This window comes from Apium graveolens, chromosome 2 (assembly GCF_009905375.1).
Source record: "Apium graveolens cultivar Ventura chromosome 2, ASM990537v1, whole genome shotgun sequence".
NCBI lineage: Eukaryota > Viridiplantae > Streptophyta > Magnoliopsida > Apiales > Apiaceae > Apium > Apium graveolens.
Window position 1 is genome coordinate 276,781,514 of NC_133648.1, and position 14,725 is coordinate 276,796,238.

General features: G+C 32.7%; 3 protein-coding genes across 3 annotated transcripts; 2 read left to right on the forward strand and 1 right to left on the reverse strand.

The window, feature by feature from the left end:
• The first annotated feature begins 2,145 nt into the window (after positions 1–2,145).
• Positions 2,146–4,086, forward strand: LOC141706312 (protein ANTAGONIST OF LIKE HETEROCHROMATIN PROTEIN 1-like). The gene is made up of 2 exons (XM_074509103.1): positions 2,146–2,351; positions 2,864–4,086. Exons 1-2 carry the CDS (start codon positions 2,228–2,230, stop codon positions 3,919–3,921), a joined length of 1,182 nt encoding a protein of 393 aa, XP_074365204.1. The 5' UTR covers positions 2,146–2,227; the 3' UTR covers positions 3,922–4,086.
• Positions 4,087–4,626: 540 nt separating this feature from the next.
• Positions 4,627–7,025, forward strand: LOC141708509 (protein ANTAGONIST OF LIKE HETEROCHROMATIN PROTEIN 1-like). The gene is made up of 2 exons (XM_074512170.1): positions 4,627–4,942; positions 5,732–7,025. Exons 1-2 carry the CDS (start codon positions 4,801–4,803, stop codon positions 6,775–6,777), a joined length of 1,188 nt encoding a protein of 395 aa, XP_074368271.1. The 5' UTR covers positions 4,627–4,800; the 3' UTR covers positions 6,778–7,025.
• A 509-nt stretch (positions 7,026–7,534) lies between these two features.
• LOC141708510 (uncharacterized) lies at positions 7,535–10,089 on the reverse strand. Its single transcript, XM_074512171.1, has 3 exons — positions 9,994–10,089; positions 9,544–9,711; positions 7,535–8,203 (listed from the first exon to the last, which is right to left on the reverse strand). The coding sequence occupies exons 2-3, from the start codon at positions 9,689–9,691 to the stop codon at positions 7,830–7,832; spliced, it is 522 nt and encodes a 173-aa protein (XP_074368272.1). The 5' UTR covers positions 9,692–9,711; positions 9,994–10,089; the 3' UTR covers positions 7,535–7,829.
• Between the last annotated feature and the right edge of the window lie 4,636 nt (positions 10,090–14,725).

Genomic DNA, 14,725 nt, shown 5'->3' on the forward strand with positions numbered 1-14,725 from the left:
TTTTATTTTATTTCCGTACTTTTGTTCCATGTCGTGCATACCGACACTGATTTTATTTATGTTTTTCATGTTTGTGTATCGAATTTTCGCACTCAAACACTGTTTCTTATCGTATTCATATGTCGTGTAATAAATTCGAGTTCTAGTTCAACTTTTTTCAAAAAATAATGTAAGACATATGTTTTCTTCCTTGATTGTTTATTTGTATTGTATCCTTTTTTTTCAAAATTACGATACTTTAATCATATTATGTATATTTACTTTTATATCCAACTTGAATTTAATAATATGATTATAGGATTTACTTGTTGGAAATACAGGATTGATACTAAAAAGTATTTAAAAAAGTATATAAGTTACGTTATGAATATTCTATATTTTCAAACTTTATATATTTATTTATTTTGTGTACTTTTGTTCGATGTTGTATAAACCCGACATCGTTTATATTCATTTTTTTCCGTGTGTACCGAATTTTTGCACTTAATCATCGTGTTCAAATGTTATATACCAAATCAGAGTTATAATTTAGTTTTTTTTAAAACATTGTATAACAGACATATTCTCCTGTCATTGATTCTATATTTGTATTATATCATTTTTTGTAAATTCCGATACTTTTATCATATAATGTATTACTTGTATAATTGACTTATAATTTAATAATGTTGTTACAGTTGTTGGCAATCGATGAATATTATTAAAGTATTTCCACGGTCCCACTCATTTTATGGCTAATTTTTTATCGTTTATTCCATACTTGACGCCCATTTTAATGTTATTATAAATTATAGTTTCATTATTATTATTTTTTTATTTTATAAAAATTTTAACATTATTTTTTTAAAAAAATTAGTTTTAATTTTTTTAGGTAGCTACATAAGAGGTTTAAGTATGTGTCGAGATCTCATCCCAATGTAAATAATTACGAGGGATGGAGGAAGTATTTAGAAAAGTTTATTATTTGAAGAAAATTCCAAAATTATGAAAAGAATCATTGTCAAAAGTCAAAACAATAAAATCTTACTTTTTAGATTATAAAAAATTTGATTACTAATTTGTTTTAGAAATTAATAAAATCTTTGGGGATCCCCAGAATGTTAATTTTTATACGTTTTATTGCCTCTATATACAGCTTACAATAGGAATACCAAGAACATCGGGTCGAGAAGGGGTGCAATTACGGTGTGCAACGGTCGGTTTGGTCAGTGTTTTACGATCAAATTCGAGCGGATCATATATAACGGTTTTACATAATATCAAATCGGACCGGACTGTTTAAAATTTCGGACCGGACCAGACCAGACCAAATCAGACCGCGATTTAACGGTTCGATCCGGTCGGTAACGGTTTGAAACCTAACTACATACATAAATATAAAATTTATTATTTTATTAAAATTTAGATACAAATATTACATGTAAAATACTAACTTGAAGATATTAATTATAAAATAAATATATAAAGTCTAAAATAAACTTAAGTAAGTAATATATATATACACATAAAAGTGGTATATAATTATAATAAATATATTAATATATATTGAAACAGTGTGGTTCGATCTTATCGGTCCAATTTAGAGATGAAAACCGGGTCGAACGGTAAAATAACGGTTTTTATTTATACCAAACCTAGAATAAGTCAAACCGCCAAAAAAAACCAAAAAGGACGGTTTGGTCCGGTTCGGTTTAATGGGTTTGATTTTTTTTTCTCACCCTAGGAGGAATTGTCCATATACTGTACATTTTACGGACATATTGTCTTGTGATTGTATATTTGTATTATATCGTTTTCTGTAAATTCATACTTCTATCGTGTATTATATATTTACTTATATTGTTGACTTGAATTTAATTACTAGTATTATTACAGGATTTACTTGTTGGCAATTGATGAATATTACTAAAAATAATTTGGATTGGAAAGGTATATTTTGTTGAACAAAATTCCAAAATTGTGAAAAGAATCTTTGTCAAAAGTGAAAACAATAAAATCCCACTTTTTAGATTATAAAATATTAAATAAGTAGATTGTTTTAGAAATTAATAAAATCTTGCAGGATCCCCAGAAGATTTGTATTTACGTTTTACTGCCTTTATATACAGGTTATAGGAGGAATACCGAAAACATCGGGGTAAGAAGTGGTGCAATTGTCCGAACAAGCTTGGCAGACTCAAACTTCTCATTTTCAGTTCTACACTCTTCAAATTATATACAACTTTCAATGGCTCCTAAGAAAACAAACAAAAATTCAAAACAGATGAAGAAGAGCACAGCTAGTATTGAAATCAAACCCCTTGATTTTGGTTGGTGGAATGTTTTCTGGCAGAAGAATTCTTCAGCTCCAGGTATCTTTCTTGATATCCTTGAATTTAAATTTATTTTATTAATTACTTTTGGCTTCTATAGTTAAATTTTTGTTTTAGTTTATTGTTTTGTGTGGAGCTTGTGAATGAAACTGGCCTTTTCTTCCTTCTCTTTGATTTTTGTTCGATAGATTAAGATATGAGTTTGATCTGTAGCATTGTACATATCTTACGTAATGGATAGGGGATACCTCTCTTCATGATAACAATAGATCGAGGGTTCAAGCTTTAGCGGAGTCGTGTATTAAAACAAATTGCACTGCAGAATAATGAGTTTTTTTTTTTTACAGATTGTAATGTAAGCATTCAAAGTTTTTACCCTATACGTGTACTTTTCAAATTTCTTTTTGCCTCGGGAACTATAGATGCTTAATTGAATTCTTGGGTTTACTTCCTATTTTATCCGGACTAGGGCTTAGCTGAGTTACTGCTCTTTAGTTTTGTAAATGGAATCTTGTGCTTTGTTTGAAATTTATTAATATTTGAATGTGCAGGTTTGGTGATACCCCGCGATGAGGATGAAGGGTTTAAATATTTTTTCCGTATGTCGAAGAAGACGTTTGAATACATTTGTTCTCTTGTAAGAGAGGTTCTTATTTGTAGGCCTCCTAATTCAGGGCTTAAGAACATTGAAGGAAAGCTTCTCAGTGTAGAGAATCAAGTTGCGATTGCTTTAAGAAGATTGGCATCGGGTGACTCCCAAGTCTCTGTTGGGATTTCTTTTGGAGTAGATCTTTCAACAGTTTCAATAGTGACTTGGAGATTTGTTGAAGCTTTGGAAGAACGTGGAAGGCACCATCTTAAATGGCCCGACTCCTGTAAGCTGGCAGAAATCAAGTTGAATTTTGAGAAGTCTTTTGGTTTGCCAAATTGCTGTGGAGCCATTGGTGCAACCCATATTGTAATGACCCTTCCAGTAGTTGAATCATCAGGTGACTGGCAAGATAACGTACAGAACAACTGCATGTTCTGCCAGGGAACTGTTGACCCTGAGTTGAGGTTTCTTGACATTGTAACAGGATGGTCTCGAGGATTGAGTACCTCCCGATTATTGGAGTACTCGGGATTTTATAAGCTGTGCCAAGGCAGTGAGCGCTTAAATGGATTATCAAGGACACTGTCAGAAGGAGTGGAAGTTCAAGAATTCATTGTAGGCGGAACTGACTATCCCCTTCTTCCATGGCTAATAACTCCATACCGAAAGGACGATTGGTCATGTATCTCGGATGAATTTACTGCAGCTCATAATGCTGCGAGGTTGCTTGCTGTAAAGGCATTCTCAAACTTAAAGGGCAGTTGGAAAATCCTAAACAAAGTCATGAGGGAAGCTGATAAGGATAAACTGCCTAAAATCGTGGTGGTTTGTTGTTTTTTACACAATATCATTATTGACTGCGGAGACTCTTTGCTTCATGAAGTTCCATTGTCTGGTCATGATGACAGTGAGTGTATCCGACTGCTTTGTAAACAAGTGGATCCACTGGGAAAGACCATGAGGGATAATTTAGCAAAGCACTTGCAGCTTATAAAACAGAAAGCTCAACTCAAATAAGCAAGTTTTTGTTGGGTAGTTCTGAAACCACAGTTTCATCCTTTGCCAATCATTTATAGTTGGATCTAAATATGGTTTATGGGATATTGTAGGTCCTGTAGGATGTCTGATTAATGAACTTGAGGTCTCTTGTATTTCGGTAGCTTAACTGTTTTACAGCTTATAACGAGAAGACACTCTCATATTTAATGTTATGAATGTGATACCTTACATATAAATTTTTGCTGATTATTTTTAGATAATTTATTAATATTTTCAGGTATATATTCTTCATAACATCTCTACATTATTTTAATTAACATATTCTATTTTATGATATACATTTTCTTAGTATTTTAAACGAATCGAACTCTCAGTGAACAAGTTCGACATCGCCTAGAATTTATCTAGATTTTGAGTAAAAAAATATAAGTCGAATATTTCATAATATTTTGAAACTTTAATTTTAAAATTACAATACACATATTGGTTCCTAATTTTTGTTTAGAAATAATAGATTAAAATATGATATTGGATTGAGTCAAATCTAATAATTTACTAGGTCACGTGAGCCATGAACTTTTTTTTTCATGTGAATTTTAACTGTTGAAAAACTGTTAATCAAGAGCCTCGAATACGGCTAGACTCATTTTTGTTTGAAAAAAATATTTGACAAAAATCGAACTCAAAGCTAGCACATATTTATTTTTGGTATTACAAGAAAACTAGACTTGAGTTGTTAAGAAAAAAAATTGATTGGCTTGTTGTTAAGAACAAAAGCTGATTAACCCGAAGTTGAAGAGGAAAACCGAAGACATCGGATTCAATTGTCCGAACAAGCTTCACAAACTCAAATTCCAAAAACTTTCTTGTCAAACAGCTTATAAGTCAAAAAGTTAAATGGCTCCCAAGAAAACAAAGAAAGACCCAAAAAAGGTGAAGAAGAGCACAGCTAGTGGAAGCTCAGTTGTCCCTGTTGAAATCAAACCCCTTGATTCTGATTGGTGGGATGTTTTCTGGCAAAAAAATTCTTCAACTCCAGGTATCTTTCTTCAATTTCAACTTCTTATCATTCATTCTTATTCCCTTAAAGGCTTGATCTTTTTTTAGTTTATTATTGTTGTGTTGAGCTTCAAAATTATATTGCTATTTCTATTTCATACATCAAGTTATGAGTTTGATCTATAGAATTATACATTTGTTGCGTAATGGATACCCCTCTTCGTGGTAACAATAGATCGAGGTTCAAGCCTTAGTGGATTCGTGTTATGGTATGTATGTTTGTGTGTTTATGTCAGTACCTTTAGTAACAAGAAGTGGGGTTGAGGGTTCGAGCTCGTAGAAGGTATGTGTATAAGTATTTAACTAAACCAACATTAAGATGTATCAGTTGGAGTACACAGACTATATTTGTCAAAAATATGTGACTCAGGGACGCAATGTGTAGAGGACTAGAGGCAGTAAAGTTTCTTTGATTGGCATTTACCAAACTTTGTTATCGATTTTTTTGTTTCTCATTTGAAAGTTTTAGAAATTGAGAATTGTTACACATGTGTGTATTAAGCAAGTACAAGCTGCACTGCAGATTTTTTGATTTTGTTTTACAGATTGTGATGTGATTATTAGTTTTTACCTATTTAGGTACTTGTTATATTGTTTTCTTAAAGAAAATTTGGGAGATTAGTAGATGTTTAGTTGAATTCTCGGATTTGCTTGCTATTATATCTGGAAGTAGGGCTTAGTCGAATTGCTACTTTTTAGTTTGGTAAATAGAATCCCGTGCCTGAATGGAAATGTAATAATATATTGCTTCTATTTTGAATGATGGCAGGTTTAATGATACCCTCGGATGAGGATCAAGGGTTTAAGTATTTTTTCCGTGTGTCAAAGAAGACTTTTGAACACATTTGTTCTCTTGTAAGAGAGGACCTTATTTCTAGACCTCCTTCAGGTCTAATTAACATTGAAGGAAGGCTTCTTAGTGTAGAAAAACAAGTTGCTATTGCTTTGAGAAGACTAGCATCTGGTGAATCCCAGGTGTCTGTTGGCCTTTCTTTTGGTGTAGGTCAGTCAACAGTTTCCCAAGTGACTTGGAGATTCATTGAAGCGTTGGAAGAACGTGGAAGGCACCATCTCAAGTGGCCTGACTCCTGTAAGCTGGAAGAAATCAAGTCCAATTTCGAGGTGTCTTTCGGCTTGCCGAATTGCTGTGGAGCAATTGATGCGACACATATCATAATGACCCTTCCGGCTGTTGAGACTTCAGGAGATTGGCGTGATAACGTACAGAACTATAGCATGTTTTGCCAGGGAATTGTTGACCATGAGTTGAGGTTTCTTGATATTGTAACAGGTTGGCCTGGAGGATTGAGTATCTCCCAATTATTGAAGTACTCAGGATTTTATAAGCTTTGTGAAGGAAGTGAGCGTTTGAATGGAAATGCAAAAACGCTTTCTGAAGGAGTGGAAGTTCGAGAATTCATTGTGGGCGGAACCGACTATCCCCTTCTTCCGTGGCTAATAACTCCTTATGGAAAGGATGATCACTCAAGTACCACAAATGAGTTCACTTTAAGTCATAATGCTGCCAGATTGCTTGCAGTGAAGGCCTTCTCGCACTTAAAGGGCAGTTGGAAAATTCTTAATAAAGTCATGTGGAGACCTGATAAGAATAAACTGCCTAGCATCATTGTAGTTTGTTGTTTGCTACACAATATTATTATTGACTGTGGAGACTCTTTGCTTCCAGATGTTCCATTGTCTGGTCATCATGACAATGGGTATGTCGAAATGCGTTGTATGGAAGTGGATCAACTTGGAAAGGCTATGAGGGATGTTCTAGCAAAGCACTTGCAGAATCTAATACAGAAAGCTTAACTGAACTAGCAAGTTTGCTGGCTGATTCCGAAACCTGAGTTCCTTCCCGTGTCAATCTAATTTAGTTGGAGCTATTATGGGAAACTGTAGGATGTAGGATTAATGAAGTTGAGGTCTCTGTATTTTTAGTAGCTCAACTGTTTTACAGCTTACAAGTGTTGTACAAAGCTGCCCCCTCTGTGGAGGATGTCATTTGTTAAAATTAAAATTTGCAATTTAATTATCTGAAATGGTTTATTTTAGTTGGACAGCTTTTGTGTAGGCATTAACCGCAACTTAATTATTTTAAATATTTTTTGATTATTTTTATACTGAAAATTATTTTAGATATTTTGTTTGCTGACCAGAAATAACTTAATTTGAAAAAAAATTCTACCACGAAAACATCCTCCCGAAAATCATTATTAAAAAGCATACATTATTTGGTCCGTGACTTCTCTCAAACAAAATTTTCCTTCTTTTAAACAAAAAATTCTTTTCCTAGAAGCGGAAAAAAATATGAGAAAAGTCCGGAAAAATATTCAGAAAGTCGAATAAGCACCCAAAAAATTCTTAAACAAACAATAAAATTCAAGAAAAATAGATTCCTTTTAGAGATAGTTCTAGTAATTTATAATTATTTTGCTGAATTTTATATATCATAAATTTTTAGTTATTAGTAAACTTAATCAATTTGAATTTATTTATTTTTTTGCCAGGCAATTTGAATTATTTTTACCTACATATAATGATAGGCCTATAGCACAAAACGCAAAACAAACATGAACACAAACTTCAAAGATAACACATCCCGCCCAAAAACAAGCCTAACACAAGTTCCAACCAAACAAATTAATTGGATTGCCAATCAGGCCCACATCTGAAGACTGGAAATCGTCAAAATTAAACCATATTCTTAGCTCTCTGTTGCAAAAGTATTATAGGTAAACAATACACAATAGACTGCAAACTCGGACCAAGTAGTTGGTTATGTATACCAACATAACATTCTTGTGACGTTGCAGTACTTTACCTCTGAGATTTGACTGGAAAAACCATAGATTACAGACACATCAAGAATCGAAACCAGAGTAAACACCATTTTCCCTCAACAACCTCTTCTCTTCCTCAACATAGTTCTTTCCCCTGCTAGCCTGACCAAGATCTCTCTTCCTCTTTTCTTTTTGTGAAAAAGATTGATTCTTCTCTCTCTGCGTTTGTGCAGTTTTCAACTGCTCTCCTTCCCGTAATGCAGCTCTAGTTTTCTCTCGTTCTTCAAAGGTTTCTTCACTTTCAACTGCAGTACTGCGTCTTTCCTTGCCCGTAGACCAAGACAAGTTATAATCTATTGCGTCTTTTGGTGGTGGCACTTTCAAAACTGATAGTCCACCTTTATAGCCATGTCGACTCAGAGCTTCAAAATCTATACCTTTGCCCTTGCTTTTTACTGTACATAAAAATACAAAACTATAATAATCGTCAAATCAGTACCTTTTTTCTTAAAAGACGCAATTTTTAAAAGCTTAAAGGGTAATAAATGGATATTGCAAACACCAACTTAAGACAAGTATTTCCTTCCAATGCCTAAAGCAAAGATTGTAAAAATCTGGGTACATCATGCACAGTTTAACACTACATTCTCTAAAGGTTAGCAACACCCCAATATTTTATACAAGAGCTAAACTTGAACAAAATCCAGAAATAAATCTGATGTTCAAGTTCGGGTAATAGTTTACAGAGCCACTTTGACAACATTAGTACTACCATAATTGTATTGAACCTAAGCAAATCCAGTTTTAGGTGAATAATATTAAGGTCAATTGTGACACAATAATATATGTTATGAAGAGAAAAGAATTGTTATGATAATTAGTTGCAATTACTTAAAATAATGTTGACACTTGATTCTACTGATACCCTCACCCTTTGCTTTGGATCGAGCATCATTAGCAGTTAAAAAGAGGCTGGTTGGACAACTTAAAGAGAACTGATCCATCAAGCACACAAAAAGCAACTGTACATAAAGTTCAGGTTTACTAATGCATGTGTGCATGTGCCATATGTAATGTTTTTAATAAATGATTACAATAGTATTTTTAACATAGCACACAGGTCCTCTTTAATTAAACAACTCATATAATCTCCTTTTCAGTATTCAATTGATAATATGTAACATCTGGGAAAAAATTAAAAAAAGAAGAAGAAAGAAACCACATATCACGTTATGACCATATCCTCCCTAACAGAGAGACAAGGAAGATTTGATTTGGCCACAGAAAAGTTGGCTCCTGAATGAGCACAAGTGATTGTAGAGCCTGTCTTCTTCAAACATGTAACAAATTTCCGGAGTTGAAGGTACATTTGCCTATCCCCAAAAACTTCTACTGCTTAACGATATTTGGAGCTTCAAAAGAATATGCATGATATGGTGGAGCTTAAAACGTAATTTGGGGAGCAATATATGAGAAAATCATTTCTCGAAAGGAGGGGGAGATGTTATCTGACCCCTGCAGGTCTCTCAAGCAACTAAGCTCCACCAACCATTGATGTGAATAGCGTGTTTATTCAGTTTCAAACCACAATATACTGTATTTATTTATCATGTATTAAACTCGTGAGCTAGTATAGCTAGTAAAAGTAAATAAATTTTTTGTCTAATAAATCTCTAGATTCTCTACCATATTATCAACAACGTAATTACAATCCTCTTACAGTGTAAAAAACATCGTCTTAAAAACAGTTAACAGCATCGTACTTAATCACATGAACAAGCTGAAGCGACATTACCTTCAGGTTTTTTCTTTTTACAAGATCCACTACTCTTCACATTCTTCTTACTAGATACATCATTCTCTACAGTTTCCGTATCTGTATCTTCTGCTGAAGATTCCTCCGACGAAGAATCATCTTCATTCCAAGCAATTCCTCTTTTCATAGATTAAAATGAAAAACAATCTGAAGCCAACAAACATAACATATATCTTATAAGCCACTACAACTGTGAACTCAACAAATTAGATAAACAATTTATCAATTAAATCATAGCTTGTGGAAATTATAAATTTGATGTGAACATATAAAACACTTAGAAATTTCAAGAAACACACATATATATGTCATATTTTTAAACTAGAATCACATACAGTTACTTAATTGCTTCCAAATAAGATATTAAAAATCAAAATGTTACAATATATGTATATATATACACGTATGATAGAGATGTGAAAGTCTAACCAGTTTCGCGAATTGTAAATGTTGAGCAAATCGTAATTAGGGCTTTTGCGTTCCCCGTTTCTCCTGAATAACTCATTGGAACTAGTCGTTTATTACTTATAATAGTTATACTATCCGTGCAATTGGTTGATATTAATATATTTTTATTTTTATTTTATATAATTTTACTAAAATTTTATATAATTGGTTGATATTAATATATTTTTATTTTTATTTTATATAATTTTACTAAAATTTTATATAAATAATTAATAATAAATAATAATTATATAATTATAGTTTCATTGTATATAATTTTAAGTTAAGTTCAAATAATATAAATAGTACATGATTGATGAGATTTTATTCATAAATAATAATGTAAATATTTATTATTAATGAGATTAGAACCTGAAAAGTTATATGTATTTTTATAAATAATAATAAAGATATTTATTGTTAACGGAATTTGAACCTGAGAACTTACATGTATCTTTATAAATAATAATATAAATGTTTGTCGTTGACGGGATTCGAACCTGAGAACCCGTGGAGTATTTTTTTTAGTATTTGATCTAATGCCTCTGATTATTTGATGAAAAAGATTCGACGGTCGTGATGGAAAGAGATAACCAAAATGAGGTGTTAACCAAATTATAAATTATACCGCATTCCGTTTATTATAGTATATTATAGATTATAGCTACTTCCATTATTCCTATTTACTAAAATACCCTCACATAGATTCGTTGATTGCTTTTAGAATCCGAAGAATAAATTTTACTTTTTTCAACTAAATACAGCATTATAAATTCAGTCTACAAATTAGGGATGTACATCGGGTCACTTCAGGGTCGGGGAGTGTTATTTCTATCCCGGAAATTCAAAACCAATCCCCGAACCCATCCCGATCCCTGAACGGGGATTATTTTACTCCCCAATCCCCGCCCCAAACAGTGAACGGGGATTCTCGCAGGGATTCAGGATATTTTTTTATTTTTTTTTGTTTAATAAAATTAAATTATAAATAATATTTTTCAATAAAAATTCACATTGTAAATTATAATATATGAATTTTATTTAAAATTTAATAATAAGTTTAACCTTAATTTGAATTAATATTAATTTCTGGTATCAATAATAAACAAAAATAATACCACGATAAGTAAACTTAAATCATTTAGGAGTTAAGAAATTGAAAATTAATAATATATTGTATATATTTCAATATTTATTTGAGGTATTTATATATAATAATATTCTTATTTAAAATACGATTCGAGATCGGGAATCGGAGCGGGGAGACAATAATCCCTGATCCCGACATTAATCCCCGACCCGCCCGGTCTCCGAATTTTTCACACATATCTCCCCGATCCCCCCCCCCCCTCCCGAAAATCCCCGATTCCCCGCCTCGTCGGGGCGGGGATCAGATCGAGGTCGAGAGCGGCGGGGCAAATATCCATCCTTACTACAGATGAAAAGAAGATAAAGGAGGGAACTAAAGAAATGTTATTATAGTTTCACTTCACCAATCTATGTTGTTATCCTTTTATAGGCCAAGGAAAACGCGTCATGTGTGTGAACTATGTATGTGAACTAATTAGCTATACAGTGTGCGTTGGGAGAGAAGTAGTAATAGCTAAAGTCTCTAAACTTTAGTTCTAAACACAGCTCATGTATAAGAATTATTCTAGAAGCCTGTACATTGGAAAGTGCTAATTTGACAATCTCAACATAAGATAATATATTATAACACTCCCCCTTGATTGTCAAATATAAATTATTGCAAAGATTAGCTGCCTCATTAAAACCTTGCAGGGAAACCCAGTGGGATAAAAATTTTGACGAAGAAAAAGGAGCACAGCCTCCCCCTGAATAAAATGTTCACACTTGGATATCATTTTGTAGCAGTGATTTCGGTATCTGCATCCCAATATTATTTCATAGCTTTTCAAAAGTTGAGGTAGGTAGTGACTTTGTAAGCAAATCGGCCAGATTATCACATGAACGTACTTGTTGTACATCAATGTCGCCATTCTCTTGTAGTTCATGCGCGTTGAAATATTTTGGCAAGATATGTTTGTTTCGATTCCCTTTGATATATCATTTCTTTAGTTATTTGATGCAATTTGTATTATCCTCAAATAAAAATGTAGGACTGTTTGAAATACTTGATAATCCACGTGATTCTCGAATATTGTTAGATATTTAGTGCAGTGAAATATAACACAGAGGGGGTGAATATTTTTCTTTGAATTTTAATTAACTTCGAAAGTATTTGGCTTAAACTGAACAAAGAAGATATGAATTTGTAGAGATAAATTGTTTAGCAGTTAGCACACAAAAAAGATATCAAAAACTCACTTGATTGTATTAATCAAATTTGTTTTGCTATAAATCTGTGTTCTTGAAAATAAGAAATCAGCTACAAATCTTGAGAAAGAATACAAGATATTTTCTAGTTCTCTTTGATTACTCCAAAACTAAGGACCTGTGCATGCTTTATAGACCAACAACACGGGTTTACAAAACTTGCACTAAAATAAACTAACACATTATTTAAAGTTATCTTATCAATTTCAAATTCTTGTGTTATCAAATATGTGAAGAATCTTGTAGGTCTGTGATCATCCTTTGTCAAGTGAATCTTGGCCTTTGATCTTGTCTTCTTCAAACTGCTTTTGTAGACTTTCCAATTTAGTGAATGAATTGTTTGTTGACTAATAATATTGAATCTTGAACTTTTCTGTATTTTGAATTTTGAAATAGTTTGTCGAGATCTCTTTTATTCTATAGAGATGTCACATATCGACAAGTATAATGACTTATCGATATCTTGAGTTCTCTATATGTGTCTTTGACTTGTCGAGGTCTCCAGTTCTCTACATGTAGAATAGCTTGTCGATATCTTCAGTTCTCTACATAGGCTTTTGACTTGTCGACATCCCTAGTTCTCTACATGAGGATTTGACTTGTCGATATCTCTAAATCTCTACATGAATAAATGACTTGTCAATATCTCTAGTTCCCTACATAGATATTTTGACTTGTCGATATCTGAGATCTCTACATGCATGTTGATTTGTCGATATCTCTTAGGACTTCTCTATAAGTCATTTTGGAATTCTCGACAAACTTCTCGATATCTCTTGATCTGTGACTTGCCGATATCTGACTCAGAACATTTTTCCTAGAACAGTATTAATCAAATCCAAGATGCTACACTTCTCTCTGAGGCATGATCAGGATTTGATCTTCCTCCAGAGTTTATTCATTAGCTTGAAGGTTGTTCACGAAAAAATCCTCCAGTCTAATCTACTTAAAATTTTTACAGACTCAAAAAATATAATTACAAAATACAAATATAGATTAGCATACAACTTATTCTTAGGGTTGTCAATATGACTTAGTCTTGTTATGTACAAGCATGTCTTGCACAATAATCTCCCCCAATTTGTGAGAAGATTGGTTGTCACAAATTCATGCCTGATAATAAGACTAGCCCCAATCTAAAATCAAATACAGTAAGACTGACAATCTACAAAGTACATTCTATACATCTTACAGTTACATCAAATGTTGAGTTACAAAGATTATTTGAATTTCTCATAATGAGATTTTGTTCTAATTAGGTCCTTGAGTTTAACTAGTACTTCAAGTTCTTCAATGATCTCAGTCCCTCTTAGAGATTCCACTAGTTTGAGCCATTTAGCTAATGAGTAACTGTTGAGAAGATGAATCTTGTATCTTAAAAATATGTTTGTGTTAATGTTCAGAAAATGTCCATCTTTAGATACTCTGCTCAACCCCCTAGCCTTCAGTTCATTTGATTTTTGCTCAAACATTTCAATCTTCTTAGCATATTTCCATTCTCTTTCCTCCCTTTCAGCCTTATCCCTTGCATGCCTTATATTCCTCTCTCTCAACCTCTCCGCCAACACAACCTTCCTCATTCTTGTACATGAATCTCTTGCATTCATCAAACATATTACTCTCTCCAATTCTGCAGTTGAAAATGTTTTAATAACTTCTCTATTCAGCAAAATGAAGGTGTCATCTTTGTAGTAGATTTTGACTTCTCCAAAAGTAACAACACGGACTTTGACTATCTCCTCAGCTAACTGTTTGTGACAATCATCATCCGATATGCTCTCAGAAATTGGTAGAAAGTCATCTTGATTGAAGCAATTCCAAATAGCACCAACTTCAGCTTGAATTTTTCTTGATTTCCTTCTTGTTGTCTTGAAGTGGGTTCTAGCTAGAGGATTGAATGAAGGTGGTTAGATAATTTCTTCAGTGAGGTTTAGCTAGCAGTGATAGGGATTTTGAGTAGAGAATGTTAGATATATTTGTGATGTCATGTCTAATGATGATTTGTGTTTAGTTTTTAGATCTTACTTAACAGGAGAAATCAGTACTTAAATGGAAATCAGTACTTATACTGAAGTCAGGACTTAAGTTATCAGAACTTAAGTTATCAGGAGATATTTATCAGGAGATAATATCAGGACTTAAGGGGACTTTCAGATAAGGAAGGCGGCTGATTGAAAGGAAAGAAGATCAAGACAAACACAAGAAGAGATATGCATGAAGAAGGAATTCTATGAAGAATAGAATACTTGAAAGAAAAGATAACTGATTGATATATTTTAGGAAGCAGAATTATATTTAATATCAATTAGAAGATTATCTTGTAACTGTGTAGTATATAAACACAGACATAGGGTTTACACTATCTGTGTTATCTTAA